Source organism: Saccopteryx leptura, chromosome 2, assembly GCF_036850995.1.
Source record: "Saccopteryx leptura isolate mSacLep1 chromosome 2, mSacLep1_pri_phased_curated, whole genome shotgun sequence".
NCBI classification, from domain to species: domain Eukaryota; kingdom Metazoa; phylum Chordata; class Mammalia; order Chiroptera; family Emballonuridae; genus Saccopteryx; species Saccopteryx leptura.
The window spans coordinates 224,534,760-224,556,572 of record NC_089504.1 but is presented as its reverse complement, the minus strand read 5'-3'; the positions used below and the strand labels follow the sequence as shown (position 1 = coordinate 224,556,572).

Genomic DNA, 21,813 nt, shown 5'->3' with positions numbered 1-21,813 from the left:
AGCTGACCTGGATTAATGGGCACACTGGGAGCATCTTGGGAAGAGGTACAGGGGCTCACCTAAGACTAACTTTGCCTGTTGGCTCCCGTGACAGGCAGCGATGGGCCAGGCAGATCAATGGCATGGTGGCAGAGGCACAAAAAGGGAGTGAAACACCTGGCTGACCCGCCCATGGTCCAAGCACGTGGCCCCACTCAACCTCCTCATTTGTGAAGAAGCTGTCTGCCCCTCCTGCATCACATGGCTGTGATGAAGCGTAAGGGAGATACCTGTGAACCACACAGCATCCTACGGCTAGGGTGTTCCATCAGGAGTGAGGGTGCTTTGCTAGGGAGAGGCTTCCCGGGTGGCTGATGGAGTCCTCATGGGCTACAATGGACCAGTTCTGAATAAGCCCCTGAAGGCAAGGCTTTGGCAGGCAAGACTTGATGGACTCTGTTGAGTGACTACTACATATTAGGTGCTGTGTTTTTAGTCAGTCAGTCAATCAATCTATCCATCCATCCTTGGGATGAGATGGCACAGGGAAGTTAGAGGTCATTGAGCCAGTAACTAATACCATCTGTGAACATCTTTACATGTCCGAGGCCCATACAAAGCTTTGCTTCACTCTCTCAGCTACTCTGGAAGAGTAGCACCCCTTCCATTTACCGGGCAGGAGACCCAGACTTGAAGTGGGGGTGCTTTGCAGGTTGAAGCAGCTGCCAGTGTCTGGCCAGTATGTTCTGGAGCTCACAGAATGACTTTCAGGATCCTCAACTAGAGATGGGCACTGACAGCTAGAACTCCTCATGATGATAAGCCTGGTTCGCTGGTACCTTAACCCCTCTGCAGGCTCCGCCCGCCCCACGTCCAGGAGATGAGGCGAGACATTGAGTTCTTAATAATGCCTTGCATAAAATGAGGCCTCATTAAATGCTCTTTTTCCTAATGGACATGAGCTTCCATAAGTGCCTAAGAATAATCTATACATACCAGGTTCTCTAGCCAAAGGGCCCTGAACCTTAAAACTCGTGAGCTACTGAAAGAAAGAAAAAAATAAGACTCCTTGCATTTCTACTCTAAGATAGAAACATGGTATGTTCTCTTCAGGAAGCATTTTATTGTTGCTACAAGTTTAGGAATTTTCACTGACAAAAACATTAACTTTCAGAAAGCCTCCCGCATGAGCACACTCAGCTTCTGAATCTTGGTCTTTGCAGACATATCAACATACTTCTCTCCAATGCGGACAATCATCCCACCCATGATCGATGGGTCAGTCTGGGGAGAGAAGGGGTTGGAAATGTGAGAACACATGGACATTTCACCAATCAAATGGAAAAACAAAAAGTGCTTTGAAAAGTCTACTACCTACATAAATTTGAGACGTAATTATATCTAGTAAAAAGGGCCAAAGTCAAATTGTGAATAGAATCAGTAATCATTTAAACTGAAAATATAAAATTTCCACTGTAGACAAATTAGTATATAATCAGATCTAATTTTTCACCACCTATAGCCAATTTAAGTGTCAACTAACCTGAGGAAACATACCACATAATTAAAAACCTACCTTAACTTCCAATTTCAGTATTTGGTTTTTACTTAGGAAGCTGTTCAGGACTGTTTTTAATTCAGAAAGACTGGCATCATCTAAAGGCTAAAAAAAAAGGACAAAACCATCTTTTAAGTTTAAATAAAGCAAAACAGAACCTTGCCATTGTAAAGGGAAAAACACCCCGGCACGCACCACCAGGGCAGGTCTTGTGATTCCTGTGTCAATGTTTGTGGACCCACCTGGACTCGCAGTGCTGGTGTTCAGGGAGTATGGAAGGCCTGGCGCACAAGGACACCAGGGAGTTTGCAGTGGGTGGCTCACTGCCCATGAGCACTCCGTCTGCTCACAACACTAGCAGCACAGTGAGAGTGAGCCTGAGAAACAGTCCTCAGGTGGGTGAGGCCTGAGCACGCAGGCCTCCCTACATGCGGCCCCTGTGGGCACAGCACGACCTACTGTTTCCCTGGATAAAGAGCTACAGAATAAGCTCTAAGACCCATGGTTGGTATGAGCTCCGGCATGACACTCCACTCCGACTCCTCTCCGGGGAAGCTGGGCAGCTGGCTGGTTCTGGGACCTGTGTGTATAGAGCACGCACCCAGCACCCGATGCCTATCCCAGCTCTCACTGCCGGTTACGGGACATCTGCTGAAGGGAAGGCCTTTTACCTGTCACAAATCCCACCCACTCATCCTAGAGTACAAAGGTAGCAAAAAACTTTCCTATCTTTGCAGAAACCTATCAGTATTGTTTTGGGGGTGGGGTGGTGAAATTTATCAGTGTTCAATTGAAACATTCCTTGCTGAAACTCTGAGGTCAGAGGTCCCTATATGCCCACCGTCCCTTTGGACATGTATGGAGTCAGTCACCTGTCGGTCCAGCCTTTTGCACCCACCATGTCCTTTAAACTGGACAAGCCTGGGAGGCTAGCAGCTACTATTCCCACTTCATGTGTGTGAGAACTGAGGTTCAGAGTGGTTGAGAAACCCACCCAAGGTCCCACCAGAAAATGAGGACTAGCACCAATATTTGAAATCAGTCTCTTTCTAAAGTCTATGCCCTTAGTCACTAATTAAGGTATAAATTTCTTTTTAAAGTGGAAACTCATTTACCAAGGAGTTTCAACATCAAAATAATTAGTATTTATTGGTTCTAAGAAACTTTTACAAAAATAAGCATTCCTTAAAAACCTCATGTGGTTGCATCACTGAAGAGTGGCCTGTCCCACGCTCGGCGTGGAGCCAGTGTGGCTGTCTGAGCTGTGACAACTCTCCACAGGGCGCATGCTGCGCTCTCCCTGAGACTGCTCCTTGGGAGACGCTGAGCAGCTGGATGAGGTCGTGCGCCAGATCCCGAATGAGCCTACCGCACTGCACTGAGAATTAAGCCTCACGGGTGCCTTTCCTACACTGACTGAACTGCAGGAGGGAATGTAGCCTAAGGATCATGCACTGCTCAGAGAGGTCTGTGTTCAAATCCTTGCTTCCCCTTTTGTGACCCAGGACAAGCAAGTTAATTTCTCTGGGCCTGTTTCCTCACCTGTAATATGTAGGTAATTATATTCCTATTCCGCATGGACCTGTGACATTGAATAATAAATTATCGAGCTCCCTGCACATGGTAGGCTTCAGTAAACGGGAGCTATTACTACAGCCTCCCTATCAGGTCAGCACGATCAAAGGGCCCGTATACCGTGCTTTCCCATCCACCGTCACCAAAACTGGAAACTTTAGTCCCAGTAAACTAACAGGACAACTCAGACCTGTAGTGGAGCATAAGCTACCATTTCCTAATGCCTTTTAACCCAGTCTACAGTCCCTATGAATAATCACTGGTGAGGGAGGCACTCAGGACACATGCTGACCCTGCCAAAGCAGAGGGTCACACAGGGTGGTAGGATGACGTGTCCCCCTAGAGGACACATCACCTTCCCCAATTTTTTTACTTAGCCTGTGTTTATTTTTTTTGTTTTGCAAAATGTGATGCATGAAACGCCAAGGCGGATGTAGCAGCCCCGCCCCTCACTTACAGATGCCGTGGTCACTGTGCAGGGCACTTCTCCACGGTGGACACTCATTATCGTAGAAAAGGCAGAAATGACGCCAGGGGTGTTGGTCAAGCGACCATTTTCAGCAAGCAAATCTGGGAAAGTGAAGGTGTTTCAGTCACAGGGAACTCATTTAAAATGGGTTATTTGAGAGGTACAGTTTCACCTCCAAAGCAAACCTAGATTTGTGGCCTTAAAATATTACATTTAATGTTTTTTAAGGATGTGAACCGGAGAAGATGCAATTGTTATTCAATGTTTTTTCTTTAAAAGACTACACCAATAAGCATTTAAATTAGTAAGGGGGTGTGCCTTACATGGATCTGCAACAGATATTTTTATCACAGCTTGCAACCTGTGATAAAAATTTTCATATTTATGTCACAGATCCCAATGTTTGGCTAGAACCCCTCAAATGAACACTGTCTATATTTAAAAATGATGCCATGAATACACTTGCTCTGGAACTTGTATTCTGGGTTGACCATGGGATCTGAGGAGCAGTCCATGTACCAAAGAATGCAAATGTCTTCAAGGACAGAGGCACAGCCAGGCTACAAGCGTTCTGTTGGTATGAATCTCACTGGTGGCCCCACAGGCTGAAATCTTGACGTGACATGAGACACTCTTCAATCTTTGTATCTTTACACAGTGCCCCTCAAACTCTAATGCACAAGCCACCCACCTCGGGAGTCAGTGAGGATGCAGGTGGGGCCTGAGGCCCCCTGCTGAAGGCAGGTGATGCCTGTGCTCCTGGCCCAGGGACCACGTTTCCAGTGGGAACACTTTCAGAGACGTCAGTGAAAAAGCGCTCCTACTTACTGATCAGGTTGGACGTGAGGGGAGAAAACTTCTCCTTTGCAGTCATATCATTCAGGCTTTTCACTTTAATGGAGCGCTTCACATAGGGATTCATAATGGAAGCGGCCAACTTGGGTTCCTTCAGGAGTTGCTAAAAGTGCCAAAAATAACTTCTTCAACTCTCTAGAGCACAAGTGTTCCTAGCTGCCACACACAAGCTTGCTCATGAACCATGCATTCATGAGTTAAACCAGCATTCTCAAAGCACACAGATCATTCACAATCCAATAATTTGCTCTGCCTTTAAGAATACACTGCACAATGGTTTTACAGAAGATACAGTATTTCTTGAAAAAAATTTATAGACACTTTATGAAATTTCTTCAATTTTTGCTTTTCAAGACAGTGTAAAAAAGCAAGCAGCCCAAAGATCCAATTCATTATGTATTTTAATGTATTTAATATGGGTGATTCCCTGGTTTTTCATGTCCTAAGAGGATACTAGTGAGGCCAAACTCAAGTGCAGACCTAAAAGGCACCATTCCCCTGGATGGGCCTCCCCGTCTTCGATCCTGATTCTCGTTGCCTCTTCCAGAGCATGGGAGAGCCACCCAGCCCAGGACCCTGGTGTCCCTGAGCACCTCCGTGCCTCCATCGGTCTGGGGGGGAACAGACGAGATGGGTGCAGGCATCATGAGAGAAACCACTTCATCTCCACTTTGTTAAACCACAAATGTCTGGATTCAGTCACCAATGGCTCTTCCACTCTTGGTCACACACCCTCTACATGTCTTTCAGTTCCTGTGTTAACTCCTCTCCCAGGCTCCCAGCCTAAACCTGTCTCCCATCTACTGCTATCTAACGCCAAAGCTGCAACCTGAGTGGCTCCAGAGAAGCAACATGTTTGCAGGGAAACTGCTGGCCTGTCCCAGCTGGAAGCACCGAGTATGGGCTGTCCAGGGACGGTCAGGGATGCCTGGAGAGCATCGTACTTTCCTCTCAGTGCCAGCACAGCGCTCATTTCCAGAGTCCAGGCAACCGCCTCCTTTCTACATCTCCATTCCACTCATTTCCAGTCTCAGTCAAACCCCACCCCAATGTCCACAACCCAGGTCCTTCTCTCCGTCACGAACCCCACTCTTCAGGTGTGAGATGGGAATAAAAGACTAGTGGGCAACAACCATCGCCTCCACAAATGTGACATGGTGTCTGCTCGCTGCCGCCCACCACGCGTCTCCCACAGTCAGGTGTTAGCCCTCTGAGGACTGTGAGGGTCGATCACACCAACACACACCACAAGCATTATCTACACCAGCGATTTCCACTTGGTGTGCCATGTCAGCCACGCTAGGGCGCCGCAAGAATTTTTAAAGCATGCAATACCTGACTATTTAGTCAGCGGCACTGACCTCTTTCCCCTAAGACTGTCAAATAAAAAAATGATAGCAGCTAATACAACAATAGCCGTCCAGTGTGAATGAATCAAAATTATATCTATGTTTTGGTCACATTAGCAGAAAATATATTTCTTGGTGTGCTGGTTTTAGATAACAGAGGTTGAAATTGCTGATCTGTAACAACTAGCCTTTGAGGTTTCCCCCAGTTTTAAGATTAAAAAAAAAAAATCTGTGGATTAAAAACTGTAAGAACCTTTAAACAAAACAAAAAGTACAAAACTTCCCCTGCAGGTTGTGCCCTCAAAGGCGTCTCCCTGTCCTCTACACCGAGTTTACTCCCTGCAGCGGAGCCAGAGTGAGGGTGGGTGTTTGGGGAGGGAAGAAGGGAAATGTGTGGGACTAACTAGGAAATCCAGAGAAGTCACCGCAGAGATTCCCCTAGTTACATCACAGCGAAGGTTTTTGTTGGCTTGGTTCATTTACTATTTTTTTCATGTTACAAAAAGAAAAATCCTCCCCCTGGGCCTCCGGTCTTTTCTGTCAGTGCTGCTGCCAGTGTGGAACGCGCACACCTTCGCTAATGCTGTTGCCCAGCACGCTCTGCTCAGTCATGTCCCCTCACATCTTGGGAATAAAATAGTAATTAAAACCAAGAAAAGGGTTCAGAAAGAAAATAAATCCATCCCCAGCAACACAAAATCATAACATAGTCTAAAGACTATTTTGGAAATACCTGGAATATAAGCATAGATTTTCAAAGGTGTCTTTTTAATTCTCTTTTGAAACGGCACTGTTTCTTTTATTTCCAACTCATATTTCTATTTCTTCTCTTAGTCTAAACCTTGGTTCCCAATATTAATATCCTTATGTGTATCTGTACCTATGATACAATAGATTCAGAATAATAATATCTGGTATTATCACTTGCAACATGATTATAGAAAATAGGTTTTTATTTTTTATTTTTCTGCACTTCCTCTCTGAGGACATACTCATTAGGGAAGCATAATCAAACAACTGAGGGAAAAACACACAATGGGAACTTAGTAAGTAGTGAGCAGGAAATCTACTTACTGCTACTCGCAACAGTTCCTTTTCTACCTGCTCCAGTTTATTCTGTTTGGAGGCAGCAGAATACAGGGCAGTGGCATAACGACCTTCGATACCATATATCTGAACAGGTGGCTTTAAAAAATGGGTGGGGGAGGGCAGAAAGGGAAAATCAGTTAAGATCATATTATACTGTCAACAACAAGATTAAATACTTAATAGTTTTAAAAATCAATCTTTTATAGCACAAAACAGTTTAACTACATCATCAGAGAGCTATCTTGAATGGCAATTCTCAAATTAGAAGTATTTCCTTAGCCAGGCCACTCAACCTTTGAGCTTCCAACTCATCTTATAATGAGGGTCTTAGGAGACAGTGTCTAATGTTCCTTTCAGCTTAACTATATTTAATTCAATTATGCTAATTTTTAGATGAATTTATGCTTCCTTTAAATGCACTACTATTCAGTTTCAAGAATGGGAAGTTTTTAACACCGATAGAAGGCAGTTCTGAACATTTTAGAGCCGTGAAAACAGGCATTTATGAAACACACAAAAGCACACTTCACACATCTCAGACTACTATCAATGTCTCTTGGATTCTCAACATTCAGGTCAGTGGAGGCCTTTAGCAGTTTGCCTGATGCTTGACTTACTTGTCACAATAAACTGTTGGCCTTTTTTGCACACTGCCACTAGTGTGACCCCACAGTGGTGCTGTGGGCTGTAGGGGACAGCTCAGGCTTTGAATGAGATTCAGTTGCAGTGCAGCGCTAGGACCCAGCTGAGAAACCTTGGACAAGTCTTCCTAGAGTCCGTTTCATCTTTTGTAAAATGCGAAGACAGCTACTTCCCATCACTGTTCTGGCGCTTTAAGGAATTCTACTAAAGGTTATGTATGGCTCTGTCGCACAGCAGGCACCATTATTCATTCCCTGGTTTCACACACACATCATGTTTTAGGAACCACAATTGTAAAGAAAGGTTTAGGCAGGGACTTTACAAAAGTCCAAGCCTTAACGGTACTGTGCCTTGCCTCTGCTTTACAATTATGAAAGATAAGCTGACCTACCCGCACAAGCTTGGCAAACGGCCTGGCCACCGATGTGCTGAAGCATCGCACCTTTAAAATGAAGGAAAGCAGGCAAACTGAGATAATGCGAGGGATTTATGCATGTAAGCCAGTAAGAAACTGCAACAGGACTTTTGCATGGTTAGTTTCTTATGTTTCTTTGTGTCATCACACAGATTACATGAGGGTGAGCTGCTCTTTATTGGGAGTCAATTTCCCTGCTGAGCATCGTCCAAAATTGCTTAGGAAACTGCCTTCCCTCTGACCTCCCAGTGTGCTAGGACACACTGAGTCTGGAGCTCCTGTATAAAGAGAAAATACTGATTTCCATGAAATACATATTTCAAGAAATTTATAAAGATTTTTAGCATTTATATCACCACCCGTGAGCAGGATTTTAATGAAAAAGTGGAAGGTTTCAGCCATGATTTGCAAGAGGTGCACCTTGTAAGAATCCAAATGCTATCTGAAAATAAAGACCAGCCCTTGAGTCTGGCGTGAAAGCAGACTCGGATTCTGAGAGGTGATCCCTCGTCCATCGAGGGACAGACAGCGTCAGAATCCGTTCTTGAAAAGCACCTGCAGGGGCACAGGTCACCCTCAGGTGACTTCAGCTCCGCAGTGTCCCACCACGAAACTGGCTGTGCGGCCTAACGGACTCTGTGACACTATGGAAATTCGCCGAGCTGTCAGAGGTCACGCATGTAAAGCACCTGTGGACACGCAGTATAAAGGGCACCAATTTCCTCTCCATCTCCCGTGTGGCTCCTTGGAACCAGGCCTCAGCTCACCCCTCACAGGCTGAGCAACCAAGGACGAAGCAAACGTTTCTGTGTCACCGTCCTCATGAAAACGGGAGCTAGACTTGATCACCCCTCCTCAGCATTACTGTAACCCCTGACCTGTCTGGCCACAACCCACGAGCGGGGCGATCCGGGGCAGGCTGTGTCCTTGGCTGGCAGTCCGCGGCCCTTAAACCGGCTGCTCCCCGGAGCCGTGCTCAGAAGACGCCAAAGGCAGGCCTCGCGCCCCTGCCCGCCGCGCCCGGAGTGTGGGTGCGGGGCCACACTCCCCCTCCTGTGGCCTCGCACCGTGGCTCTAGGGGTCTAATACGGTCACCCCAGCACGGATCCTCCCGCTGGCTTTCAGGACCTCCACTGCCTCACCTGCCGGGAGAGGCCGGACACTGCTAGGGTGGACATCTTATCCCGGGCGCCTGTAGGTCAAACTCGAGTTGGGAGAGAGACGCGAGGGCGCATGCGTGCGTCAGCGTAGCCGCTCGCGCCCCCTGGGAAATGTAGGCATAGTTAGTCAGGCCGCATGCTCACGGACCTCCCTCTGGCTGGGAATTGTAGTCCTTAGAAGTGGTGGTAACCTGCACGGCTGGGGGTGGGGCTGGTGGGCTCAGCCCTTGAAAATGAAATCCACGTGTAACTCTGTGAAATGTTTTTCTTGTCCCTAGCTTTAAAATATCCATTTAGATAAATACGGTGGCATTTGTTCCCAGTCACATTCATCACTAGCATCATTAGCATATTTACCCCTGCTTCTAACCTAAAGTATGTATCAAGCGCAGTTCTTCTCGCTGTATTGGGGGGGGGGGGGGGAGAACCCTTACAGCCCTAGAAACAGACTTGCTTCGTACTTGGGACCTGACTGCTCCTTCATCACTCCCTACCCCACCGCATCTCACCGAGTACAGCAACCATCTGTTCGTTTGTGAGACCGAGCTAGATTTTTGATTCTGGGTAGGGTGGAGTGATTATCCGAAAACCAGACCTAAAATAGGAGAACTGGGATTTGAGCAAATGTGACATTAAAACTGAGGACCAACTCTAGCCTTTATAAAAAGCAACCTATTTCCCCCCAGATGAAGCTTACTCTAATAGTCCCTTCCGCACAGAATAGCATTGGCCGTAGAGTGCGGGGTGGGAGTTACCTGGCTGCAGGAATAGGGTCTTGTAGTCAATTAAAACGTTTTATTTGTTGTTGTTGTTGTTACTGTTTTGTTTTCCTGCTCGGATCTATTATAGAAATACAGATTAATTCATTACATTATCCTTTTGGGCTTCGGTTTTTCTCGTCATTACAAAAAACTTGTAAAAATGTGAAAGAGTAGAAGTAAGTGCCTTCTCTCAGGCCGCCCACATGGCAGCTCTTGTCAATATTTTGATGGGTTCCCTCCCAGTATTTCTTTCAGGCAGTGGCCTGAACTGTCTGGGTTGAAATACCAGTCCTTTTGATGACCTTGGCTCAATTATAAAACTTCTCTGTGCTCCAGTATCTTATCTATAAAATGGGTATTATATACAAGAGCGCCTGCCTTCTAGGTTGTTGGAACGAATAAGGAGGTTAATATATGTGTAAAAGTATTTTAGTTTTTTAGTTTTCAATAATGTTAGTTTTTTATTTTATGTTTCTTTTGTTGCATATGCAAATCCACAATTTGTATATAATTTGATATCTTGCCTTTTTCCTTAATGCATGAAAATAAGGATACTAAGTTATATATGGTTTGTAAAAACATGCTTACAATATAAACAGATTTACAAGTTATATAATTTTCATTGACATTGAAGGAAGAGTGATGATAGGGAATATATAAAATGGAGCCACCTGAACCAAGCTGCTAAAATTGCTAACATGATGATGGTTAAAGCCTGAGGAAAGACCCCATTCTTGTTCTCACTAGCCTGGGAACTTACATATTTTTTTAACTTCCCAGTCTGGTGTCAATGCCTGTATATGCATATGGACATACAACAGACCTCCAGATGACACTCAAATTAACCCCTAACAGACTCACATATACACCCACCTGACATCCATTATCCAGACCACTGGATGTGACCAGACCTCCTGGCGCCCTTCTTCTGGGACCACCTGGCATCCATCATCCTGATTGCCTGCCATCTGACTGATAACTGTCCTGGACCAATCCTAGGGCTAAGAATGCAGGACCAGTAATTCTCAAGGACGTGCTTTTTACTCTAAGAATTTTAGATTTTCCCTCATCTTTGGAACACTTTTGGGGTTTTGCTTACAATTTGCAGACCCTAAGACCCTTGAATAAATCTCTATCACTTATTTCTAGTAAAGCCTCCAGACTCTTTTGACTTTGTTTGAAAATATCATTTTAATGGCTGCAGAATAACCCACTAAATGGATAGTCTGTAACTTTATTCAATGATTTTTTTAACATAAATCAGATGGTTTCTGTCCATCTTAAACAATACTGCATTTTAAACAATACTGCATCTCCTGAGCATCTTTAGACATAAACTCCCCCCCCCTTTCTACTTAGGATAACTTTCTAATAGATTTCTAGAACCTGCACAACTCGGTAACAAGGTGTAAGCATTTTAAAAGTCTATGATCCATTTTGCTTTTCAAAAATTTTAACAAATTTACACTTTCTCTAGCAGTGAATGAAAAGCCTGTTTTACTCCACTCCGCGAACTATTTTTCAGAGGCTAGTTTCAAATAAGCCTAAGAAAAATGATATGGATCATGCAGCACATTTAATTGAGCACCTGTTATGTGCAGGCAGCTGTTCTATGCCCTGAAGGCACAGTAGGGTGCAAGACAGAGTGCTTGCCTTCCTTCATAGACCTTATGTTCTATGTGAAACCAAATCACAAAACCTGTGTTTCCAATTGTATGGGTGTTAATAAATGCAAAACAAATAAAAAGTTCTGGAACCAAATACACTTGGCAAACTCTAGACTGTTTATTGCATTGATGATTAATAACAAGTAAACTATTTGAGTGTAACTGTGTGGAAACTTTGTTTCTTTAATCGATCTTTCCTTCCTTCTTTCCCTTTGCTTCAATCTGGCCTTGTTCAGCCTAGGAGCACTCTAACTTACCCACCTCCCTCTCCCTTGCTTGTCTACTCCTTTAATCATTAAGCACTCAGGACAATGAAGTTCTGGCCGGCATCAAATAATCTTAGAAATAAAGTCTTGGGTCTGTCAATCACAGAAACAAAGTTTTAGGATAACATTTAGGTCTCAGTTGTGTTGCAGCTTCAGGCCCAGAAAAGTGAAACAACCCCACCGTCCACACCCTTGTGACACCAGACCAAACAATGCCATGGTTGATGTCAGGGCCAGATGCAACGATCAACCGCATTGACTCTAGTGCTGACCAATCAACAGAGACCAACAATCCTAACTCCACTGTGATTCATGATTTCACTCCTATACGACCCATGCCCTGGAAGCCCTCAGAGAGTCAGGTCTTTGAGTACCAGCTCACCTGTGGCTGCAGGCTTGGAGCTATTTCCTTAACTAATAAGCCTTTACTTTCTTTGCTGCAAACTTCTGCTCATGTTTGATTGGGCTTTGATTCATACAGGTGAGCCAACCTTTTTAGCAAGGCAACACGGCTGCATAGCAGCAAGGTAAAGCCCTCTATTTCCTTTGCATTTACCCCCTTACCAATCCAGCCTTTTGCAAATCCCCAAAATAGTAGTTTATGGCTGTTTGAGTATTAGGGCTTATTAAGTGGTTGAATATATATGGTTTCATTTTTATTTTAAGTCTCAGGATAACTTTAAGATGTAGGTAGTCTGGTGTGCCCCCATTTTACATGGTGGTGATACTCCCCAGATCTTGTCTAGGCAGTTCACCCAGGAAGTGGCAGTTCTGGGTCTCAGGATGAGTTCCTGGGCATGGGATTTTGATACCAGTGGATGATGTTTACATCTTGGTGATCTGGACAATCAGAGGAACACCAAGTCTGATGCCTCTGCAGTCAGACCTCTTTTCCACCAGCTCTGGAAGTCTTGGGCACCAGCTGGGATCTCACTGCAGGCAAAACACTGCAGTGACAGGCTGGGGTCCCAGACCCATGAGGGACCAGCTGGCAGAATAGAGAACTTGGAGAAATAGAGAATTTTATCCCATAGAAGAAGGGAAAAGACTTTGCAGTTTGATTTTATAGCTCCTTCCTGCTGTAGAAACTTTAATTGTTTAAAGTTAGTTATTTTAATAGCTGAGGCCAATGGAGTCAAAGGGACTCATTGTAGCCATAGGCCAGGACTACAGTGGTAGCAAAACTCAGGCATCAAATCTTGATTTTTTTTTATGCTGACTTTCAATTCAAAACAAATACTTCTTGCTGTTTTGTTTTCTCTACCACGGTACCATATGCCAGCGTGGAGAACAGCAGCGTGGTGTCATGAACCCTCAGTTGCATATGTTTTGAAAAATGAAGTCACTTTTCTTTTGACCCAGGAGGAACCCCTCTGACTCAGGTTAATGTGCAAAATGTTCACTGCACTCAGTTTAAAGCAGCGAAAAATTGGAAACAAATGTCTGAGGATAAGAAAATGATTTTTAAAACGGCACATTGTACAGCCAGTATAATGAGATTTGTAAGCCGTGTTTATGGACACAAAAATATTTAATGACACTGAAGGAAAAAAAGCTACAAATTACGTTTATCAGTTTTCTGTTCTTCTTCCCTGATCCTCTGTAAAAGTGCAGAGCCACTTCCTGTCTTGGGCCACAGGCCGTCAGCCCCAATTGAAAACTTCACAGGTAGTTTATTTTTCCATTTAACCTTAAGAACAGAGAAATGACTTTGTCAGCTTTCTACACAGGTCTTTGTAGCAGTGCCAGTTAATGGGGGTTTTAGGGCAGTCCTGCCAATCAGCAGAGGCCCCTGGGCTGGGACTGACCAAACTCTGCACAAGAAAAAGTGCTGCTGTGACCATATGACTTTAAACTATTTATCCTCGGGATTCAGAACATCTGTTACAGAGGAAAAGAGTGCATAAAATACATAACAAATGGCTTAGTGATTTTTTTTTTTTGAGGCTTCAGAGAAAGCTGCATTAGGAGGGTCTACCGCATTGATAGCCAGGATCTGGAAGGTGACAGGGGAGGACCTGGCACTGTGGGAACTGGTCACCTACCCAGGCACTGGCCTCTTCACTCCCCTTCTCCTCTACGCCTGCTGGTCTGCTCACCTTGAAGCTGTCATCTCCTCAGCGCTCAAGGTCACTGTTCATGCTCAGCCTAGACGGGGTTGCTGAAGGATTATCTCAACACAAGGGGGAGCCAACGCCTCATCTTGTAAACTTAGCCTGTGGCCTTGGCATGCACTTCTTTCTGGAGCTTTCTCCATATAAATCTCCGAGTTTGTGCTCACACAAGCTGGTGAGAATCAGATTATTTTATGGCTAACGAACAAAATGACCTCTGAGAGATACTGCAATCCAGGCTCCTTGTGTTTTGGGGCTCAGACAGGTACAGTTCCTTTGTCCCACAGCCTCTGCGTGGGGGTCTGCGGCTGGGTTTGGTCATTATCCATCGTTCTTACAGAGATGAGCCAGGCTCTGCAGCCCCGCAGCCCGGCTGGAATCCCAGCCCTGTCACTCATCAGCTGTGGGGCGTAGGTGAGGCCCCTAATCTCTGTGCCTCAGTCTCCTTACTGAGATGGAGACAGGGACAGTGCAGATCACCTGAGCTGATACCTGTAGAGCAATTAGCCTGGCACTGGCACCAGTCAGCAGGTGAATCCAAGCTGTTTCTCTCCAACTCAGGACATTTGGTGCCTCCACATAAGAGACAAGATGAGCTCAAACCTGGGTCATTCTTGACTACTGGATTTTAATTCCGGTTTTCATCTCCTTCTTGAGCTGTGGCTCAGAATATACAGCAGAGCTTTGCCCTCTCTTCCGAAGGCAGGGAAAGGGTTCTGGTCTAGACTAGCTGGTTCCACAGGTCCGTGCTGCATGCAGGAGGGAGCATCAGAGGTGGGGGGGGGGTCTGCTCACCTGGGACTTGACCTGGTCAGACAGACTGCTAGTGTCAGAACAATCAGCTCTCAGGATATCCCTGTAACAAGTGAGCTTCAAACACTGTTTACTTAAAAAAAAAAAAGGCAGGGGTGGGGGAGGAATGTATATTTGATGTAAATAAAAATGTGAGCCTTGTAGAGGCTTAATAGGAGTTTGGTATGAAAAAGAAAATTACATGGTAAAAAAAAAAAGGAAATGATACATATTTTCAAATATAATTATTAGCTGTAGTAAAAGCAATTGCAGCAGTCAGGGCAGGGGAATGCTCCCAGAACAGGGGACAGCACGTGGAGGGCCAGATTTGGAATGCCCTACACGGCATGATGCCCCTCACAGTGGGATGTACTGCCAAGAAATCACTGAGGAAATTTGGGGACAGAGGTGTCATTACGTTGTTATTATCAGTGAAGAAACAGAGAGAGGGATGCTTGCTTTGAGGTTCCTGGTAACTCAGCTGTGCCCTGATTGGGGCGATGAAGGTTAGTTCAGGGAAGGCGATAGATCAGTATGACAGCCAGGCCCCTGGTTGCAATCCTCCGAGCAGAGCAGGGAGGCTGGAACAGAGTAGGTGAGGTGACTTGTACATAAAGGAGCCTTTTTCCACCCCCTGAGTTTAAAGCCCACCACAGTTTCTGTAGCCAGTGAATTAGCGTGACCTTGCAGATGGCCCTGGTGACCAGAAAGTGGTGATGAATACTGAGGCCTTTCATTTTGCTGAGTACCTTCTGGGGAAGACTGGACTGTGACATATTCCTTGCATAGGATTGCAAGGCTGGGTACAAGCACTATTTTGAGTTTTCAAGCAATGAGAAAGTTATTATCGGAGTGATCTTTGGAGACTAAGGGCATATTTGCAGTAAAACGGAATGGTTTAGACCCTCTACATTGTGCAACTTGAAATGGGATAGACAACTATCCCCTAATTCATTCATTCATGTGCTCATGTGGGCATTAATACATTTAACAACCCTTTGCTGCGTGTTAGACATCGTGATAGATGCTGCCAGGAATGACTGCTTTTAAGGAGCTGTTGCCAAATTCCCTCTGTACCAGTTTTTGACTTTAAAAAATCACCTTTTCTTTGCTCTATTCAAGGAGAATATTGGTATATGTGTTCATCTTAAAAAATCAAACTAAATTGCATGTAGTTCTATAAACTCTGGGCTTGCTTTAATCTAGAAATCTTTAAATTGGTAGGAACTCCTTCTATCTCTAAGCCCTGGAGAGGCAGTAGGCTCCTTCTGTCTTGTCTTGGCAACTAGTTGCAACAATGAAAAGGAAAGAAATGATGAAGATGAGTCATTCTAGTAGACAGAGTGTCGCTGTCTAGTTCTCAAAGTGGCTGTTCATCAGAGACAAAGTTGGCACCGTCACAGTGTCACTGGTTCAAACTTGTTCACTTCCGATGATGACGAGACAAGTATTCTCTCCTCTCGTGATCTATGACAGTGCCATGTGCTCCTCAGTCAATGGGGTTCATGTAATCCAGGTTTGCTGACATTCTTGAGGCATGGGAATTTATTTTCCTTATTTGTATTTCAACTTCAAAGGTTTTTGAGAACATTTTAGAAGTAGTCTTTCATGGGGAGTAGCTATCAGTCCTGCTACTGATTGCAATCAGCTGTGGAACTTAAAAACTAGAAAGGTCCACTGTCGGCATATGAATCTGAATCTACATGAGTTTAAATGTTCAATGATTGGATGGGGGTTAAATAAATCACAGAATATCTATGATGGAATACCAAGCTGCCATTCTAAGTTATGGTGAGGAAGGATTTGCTGAGCTGAGAAAATTGTCACGATGCATTTCCAAGTCAAAAAAAAAAAAAAAAAAAAAGCCAACTTAAAAGAGTATTTCAGTCTCTGATAATACTTTTGTTAAATAATCTCATATTTATATGCATAATACAAAAGGCTAGACAAAACCATGCAAAACATGCCAACAGTGGTGGTAACCTGTGAGAGGTGATTTTTGTTTGTGTCTTCCTTGGTGCTTTTCTGTGTTTTCTAAAGTTTTAAGCATCAATCATATATTGTTTTTACACCAATGAAAGATTCTCTCATAAATGTTACCATTAAATGTCCCATTTGGGGGCAACATGATGAGGAGGAGCAAAGAGACCAGATATATGTGGCTGCTTCATCCATCCATCCATCATCCATCCATCCATCCATCCATCCATCCATCATCCATCCATCCATCATCCATCCATCCATCCATCCATCCATCATCCATCCATCCATCCATCATCCACCCATCCATCCATCCATCCATCCATCCATCCATCCATCCATGATTTTTGTTTAGCTTTTACATTTTTTCTATCAATTTTGTATTTATTAAGAAAAAATATCTTAAGCACCAGCTGTGTGCCTGGCCCTGCCAGCTTTGGGCACATGGGCTGCAGAGGCTCAGATTTCTTAAATCCAGTGCTAGGTTCTTCCTGCTAGCATGCAAACAAGGTTGTGAGGAACGTGTTGAAATGCAGATTCTCTCCCTGGAGGCTCAGCAAAGCAGTTCTGAATGGGGCCTGGGAATTTTCCGTTTTAAACAAGTACCCCACTGTTGTCCTAACACATACTATTTGGTACCACCCTTTGAGAACCTAAGAGAAGTGCGCTCTTGAGCTTCAATAGCTTAAAGCCTACAGACGATGAAAAATGGTGAAATGTGAAAAACTAGTTTGTTGGTTTCATCATAGGATCATTATTGAGTTCCCCAAGGGTGTCCCTGGACCTGTGATCCTTAACTACACTGTCTTATTTCAGAATGTGACATGCTTAAATGGAATGACAATCCAAATCTACCCAGCCGGGTTGCCAGCATCTTTGAAGGTCATCAGATGTGGCAGACTCCTCCCCTCCTTAAGGACAGTCAGAGAGCGGTAGCACAAATTATAGTATTTGTAACAAGAGCAGCCACCACTTACCAAGGGGTTAGCACCTGCCAGGCACTCACTTAAGCACTCTATATTTATTTACTTATTTAATCATCTCAAAACCCCACAGGTTACCTGTTGACAAAATCCTCCTCATTTTACAGATGGGGAAACTGAGGTTTAGAGAGGTTAATTAACATGCTCGTGGTTACAGGGCCAACCAGTTGGTTGGGCTCAACCACTCCATCATCCAACCCCACACTGTGCCACCTTGAGGCGTGAGGCTGCCCTCCAGGGCTCCAGACTACTGGCTGGTGCCAGGTTGCTTGCTGCTTGGCAGCCCCACTTGAGTGCTTTTTCTTTTTAATTTATTTTTAGAAGGTAGTATAATATGAATTTTATTTAAAAGCATTTACATCCCCACAATTTTTTCTTTTCATAGAATGTTTTCTGATGTGAAATTTTTATTTAACTTCAACCTTCTGAAACTGTGTCCTTCATGGTCCCAGCTAAGTACAAAGTTAAAAAACACTTGATAAAATGCACAAAACACAGCCAGCAGCTATTTCCAGATCACGTTGCAAGCCAGGCTGCGTTCTCCCTAAACACATTCTCGGGGGCAAAGTGGTTAAGAGAATTCCCTGGAAGCCTGTAGACTCTGCTGTCCTCTGCTGTGTCCGCTGAACCAGGGAAAGCTGGGGACTTGGGGTCAGGCCGCACAGAAGGAACGGCTGGGAAGGGCAGAGGCGAGTTTGGGCAGTGACTGTGATGCAGGAAAATTTACTACAATTTTTGCTCAGAAGCAAAACTCCTGTCCGAAAGAAATCTCATCTCCTAACCTAGCCCTAGGTGTTTTTTGGTTTTTTTTTTTTACTCTCTCTCGGTAATATGACAATCTGTTGTTATTATATATTTCAATTTCTAAATGTTATTGAGATACAATTCATATACCTTAAAATATATGTCCCCTTTTAAAATGAACACTTCAGTGGGTTTTTTTCATTTGCCACTGTTGCTGCTATCTAATTCAAGAACATTTCCCTCAAAGAAGCTCCATACCTAGTAGCAGTCATTACTCATTCTCTCCTCCCCACAGCCCTTGGCAAATTAAGATAATTTTAAATGGTTATAGCTTTTTTTTTCTCTCTTCAATTAGATGACAAGAGCCCATGAAACTCATCACTCCCCCTGGCACAGAGTAGGCACTTAGTGTAAGCCAGAGTCTTAGTGATAAAGCTCTCAGCCTGAAGACTCTCCACTTTTCTGGTTGGTGTGATAATTTAAAAATGATATAAGCCTGACCTGTGGTGGCGCAGTGGATAAAGTGTCAACCTGGAAACGCTGAGGTCGCCGGTTCAAAACCTTGGGCTTACCTGGTCAAGGCACATATGGGAGTTGATGCTTCCTGCTCCTTCCCCCTTCTCTCTCTCTGTCTCTCTCTCTCTCTCCCCTCTCTAAAATGAATAAATAAAATCTTTTTAAAAAATGATGTAAAATGTAGGGAGAAGAACACATGCAGCTGAATTTCCCCCCCTTTCCCTACCATTTAGGAAGACCTGAGCTCAGAGGCATCATGTCAACCCGGTGAATGTTTTACTGATCTCATTTTTAAATGAATTTGACTCAAGGGAAGACAGGGACATCTTGAGTCTTATATTGTAACATGAACGTGGACAGCTCAGTAATATCTCATGGTTCCCCAACTCATAATGAGACAGTGAGGAAATGAATGGCTTGGAATGTGGGAAAAGGACAGGTGACGCTGAACCTCTGACATGCGTGAGTCTGAATCAGTGTTCACAGAGCGAGGGACTGCTCACACAGAAGTGGGGACGCGGCTGCCATTGAGCCTGGGAGTCTACAGACTCCATTCCCTCTCACTGGCAGAACATGAAAGCTCAGGATAATCCCCTGATCCTGTGGCATTTTCTAAACCCATGGAATGGGATTTGCAGCTCAAGATTTTTCACTTGAAGTCACACATTCTTTGGAGATACAAATATTTTGTTTACTCCTGCCGTGTCTATGGATAACCTTGTCAGGATGAATGTCCCCAATGGTTACCACAGATGAAAACAATTTTGTCACTGTGCCTGAGTGACCACGGTCCCTCTACCCCCAATCTCCACTTCTTTTTAAATTCAAACAGTGGGCATTCACGTGACAACCTTGTCCTCTGATAAACGGGAGTCTAGGATTCAGTGCACTGACAGAAGGGGAAACAACTCAAATGCTTATTAGGAGAGGAATAGATAAACAAAGTGTGATGTATTCACACAATGGAACATTATTCAGCCCCATAAAGGAATGAAGCAGGTGTACCTGCTACAACCTGGATGAACCTTGAAGACAGTGTGCTGGGCAAAAGAAGACAGTCACAAATGGCCTCCAGTTGGATATTCCATTTATATGAAATGTCCATGAGATTCTAACTGATAGATCATCAGCAGGTCACCTAGGAGCATCTGGGTTCTGCTCCTAGGGCCCGCAGGGATTGGGGGACCATGCAAAGCCACCTGGTGCCGCCAAGGGCCCGGCTCTCAGTAGGAAATGTTCAGGCCGGAGACTCTGTGCTAACCCACCCAGGATCAAGTGTGGGGGACAAGCTACCATCCAACCCCCCCGAATAACTGGAGCTATTCTCTGGTCAGAGCTGGCTCCCAGCACAAGCTTCAAATGGCAGAAAAACTCAGAGCAGCTGCTGGATTCTATTACAAAGAAGAGGATTTTTCTGAAGCAGCAATGAAATTCACCAAAGATGTTTAAGTCAACCTTACTCTAGACTGCATAGGAGGAGCCTGCTGGGAGGAAAATGTCAACTGCCTGGCTCCTTATGGGCACTGGGCTCTCTGTGATCTGATGAGAGGAGCTGACATCAATGTGCCTCTGTTTTCAAAGCTACTGTTTTGTTTTTTAATATCTTTATTGCTCTTTTTCTTTTTGAGAGAGAGGGAGGGAGGGACAGAGATAGAGACAAGAAGGGAGAGAGACGAGAAGCATCAACTTGTAGTTGAATCACTTTAGTTGTTCATTGATAGCCTCTCATATGTGCCTTGACTGGGGGGCTCCGGCTGAGCCAGTGACCCCTTTATTCAAGCCAGTAACCTAGGGCTCAAGCCAACGACCTTGGACTTCAAGCCAGTGACCTTTGGGCTTAAGCCAGTGACCATGGGGTCATGTCGATGATCCCACACTCAAGCCAGAGAGAGACCCCTGTGCTCAAGCTGGTGAGTCTGCACTTAAGCTGGCAATCTTGGGGTCTCAAACCTAAAGTCTTAACACCCCAGGTTGATGCTCTATCCACTGTACCACCACTGGTCAGGCTCAAAGCTACTTTTTAAATGAAGAAGTCTGATCACCAGTCTACTGAGATCTAGGGACAAGCAGTAGAAGCCAATGCTGGTGAAAGCATTCAAGGAACAAATTCTGCCCGTTTCTCCACCGAGGGCCCCCAACATCTACTGCCAGTTCTGGGCAGAGTGTACTACCCTGTAACTGAAATCCAAGAGGCTCACAAGTACTTGGAGACTAACAAAAACATGGGCAAAGTCGTCCTGGGGCTGCCCCAGTGAAGGAGGAGGGGGCAGTGCAGGAAGTGGGACCTCAGGCCTTCCGGAGCGAACCTGTGCATAGGCAGCAGACGGGTGCTGCCCACGCTCACCTGCAAGCCACTGGGCCTGCCCTGGCCTTGCCAATTGATCCGTGTTAAGCTGGTCTAGGGAAATAAAGGCAGTGTGCTTAAAAACAAAACAAAATGTCCACAAAAAGGCAAGTTCATAGAGACAGAAAGCAGTTCAGTGGTTGCCAAGGGCTGGGGGAGGGGAGATGGGAAGTGCCTGCCAATGGGGACAGGTTTCTCTTTTAGGATGATGAAAATATTCTGAAATTAGACAGTGGTGATGGTTGCACAGCTTTGAGAATATGCTAAAGACCGCTGAATTGTGTACTTTGAAAGAGTGAGTTTTATGGTATATAAGTTATATCTTGGTTTAAAAAGAGTAAGAAAAAAAAAGGATTTGCTGGCAAGCCTCCAGAGGGGTTTAAAATGAGAATAGCGGGAAGTCTGATCTCATTTTGTTGGTACTGAAGATGAAGATCATTTGGTGGCTCCGTCTGCGAGGCATTGTGGGAGTAAAACGACCCCTGTCCTCGCCACTGCCACAGGCTGTCTCAGACCTTCATCCTTCCTGCCCGGATCCCTGAACTGAAGAATTTT

The 21,813-nt window shown here is 44.8% G+C and overlaps 1 protein-coding gene and 1 pseudogene across 1 annotated transcript; one reads left to right on the top strand and one right to left on the bottom strand.

The window, feature by feature from the left end:
• Positions 1-1,080: 1,080 nt before the first annotated feature.
• On the bottom strand, positions 1,081-9,187 carry ATP5PO (ATP synthase peripheral stalk subunit OSCP). The gene is made up of 7 exons (XM_066370278.1): positions 9,074-9,187; positions 7,908-7,958; positions 6,860-6,970; positions 4,410-4,539; positions 3,570-3,682; positions 1,556-1,642; positions 1,081-1,263 (listed from the first exon to the last, which is right to left on the bottom strand). Exons 1-7 carry the CDS (start codon positions 9,107-9,109, stop codon positions 1,150-1,152), a joined length of 642 nt encoding a protein of 213 aa, XP_066226375.1. The 5' UTR covers positions 9,110-9,187; the 3' UTR covers positions 1,081-1,149.
• A 10,914-nt stretch (positions 9,188-20,101) lies between these two features.
• Positions 20,102-21,169, top strand: LOC136391844 (quinone oxidoreductase PIG3 pseudogene; annotated as a pseudogene).
• Positions 21,170-21,813: the final 644 nt, after the last annotated feature.

Excerpts from the sequence above, each read along its gene's own strand:
- ATP5PO (XM_066370278.1), bottom strand. The coding sequence starts at position 9,109 with ATGTCCACCCTAGCAGTGTCCGGCCTCTCCCGGCAG. Across the intron at positions 6,971-7,907 it reads CGTTTGCCAAGCTTGTGCGG|CCACCTGTTCAGATATATGG; the intron begins GTAGGTCAGCTT and ends CATTTTTTAAAG. Across the intron at positions 1,643-3,569 it reads GCACAGTGACCACGGCATCT|CCTTTAGATGATGCCAGTCT; the intron begins GTAAGTGAGGGG and ends CTTTTTTTTTAG.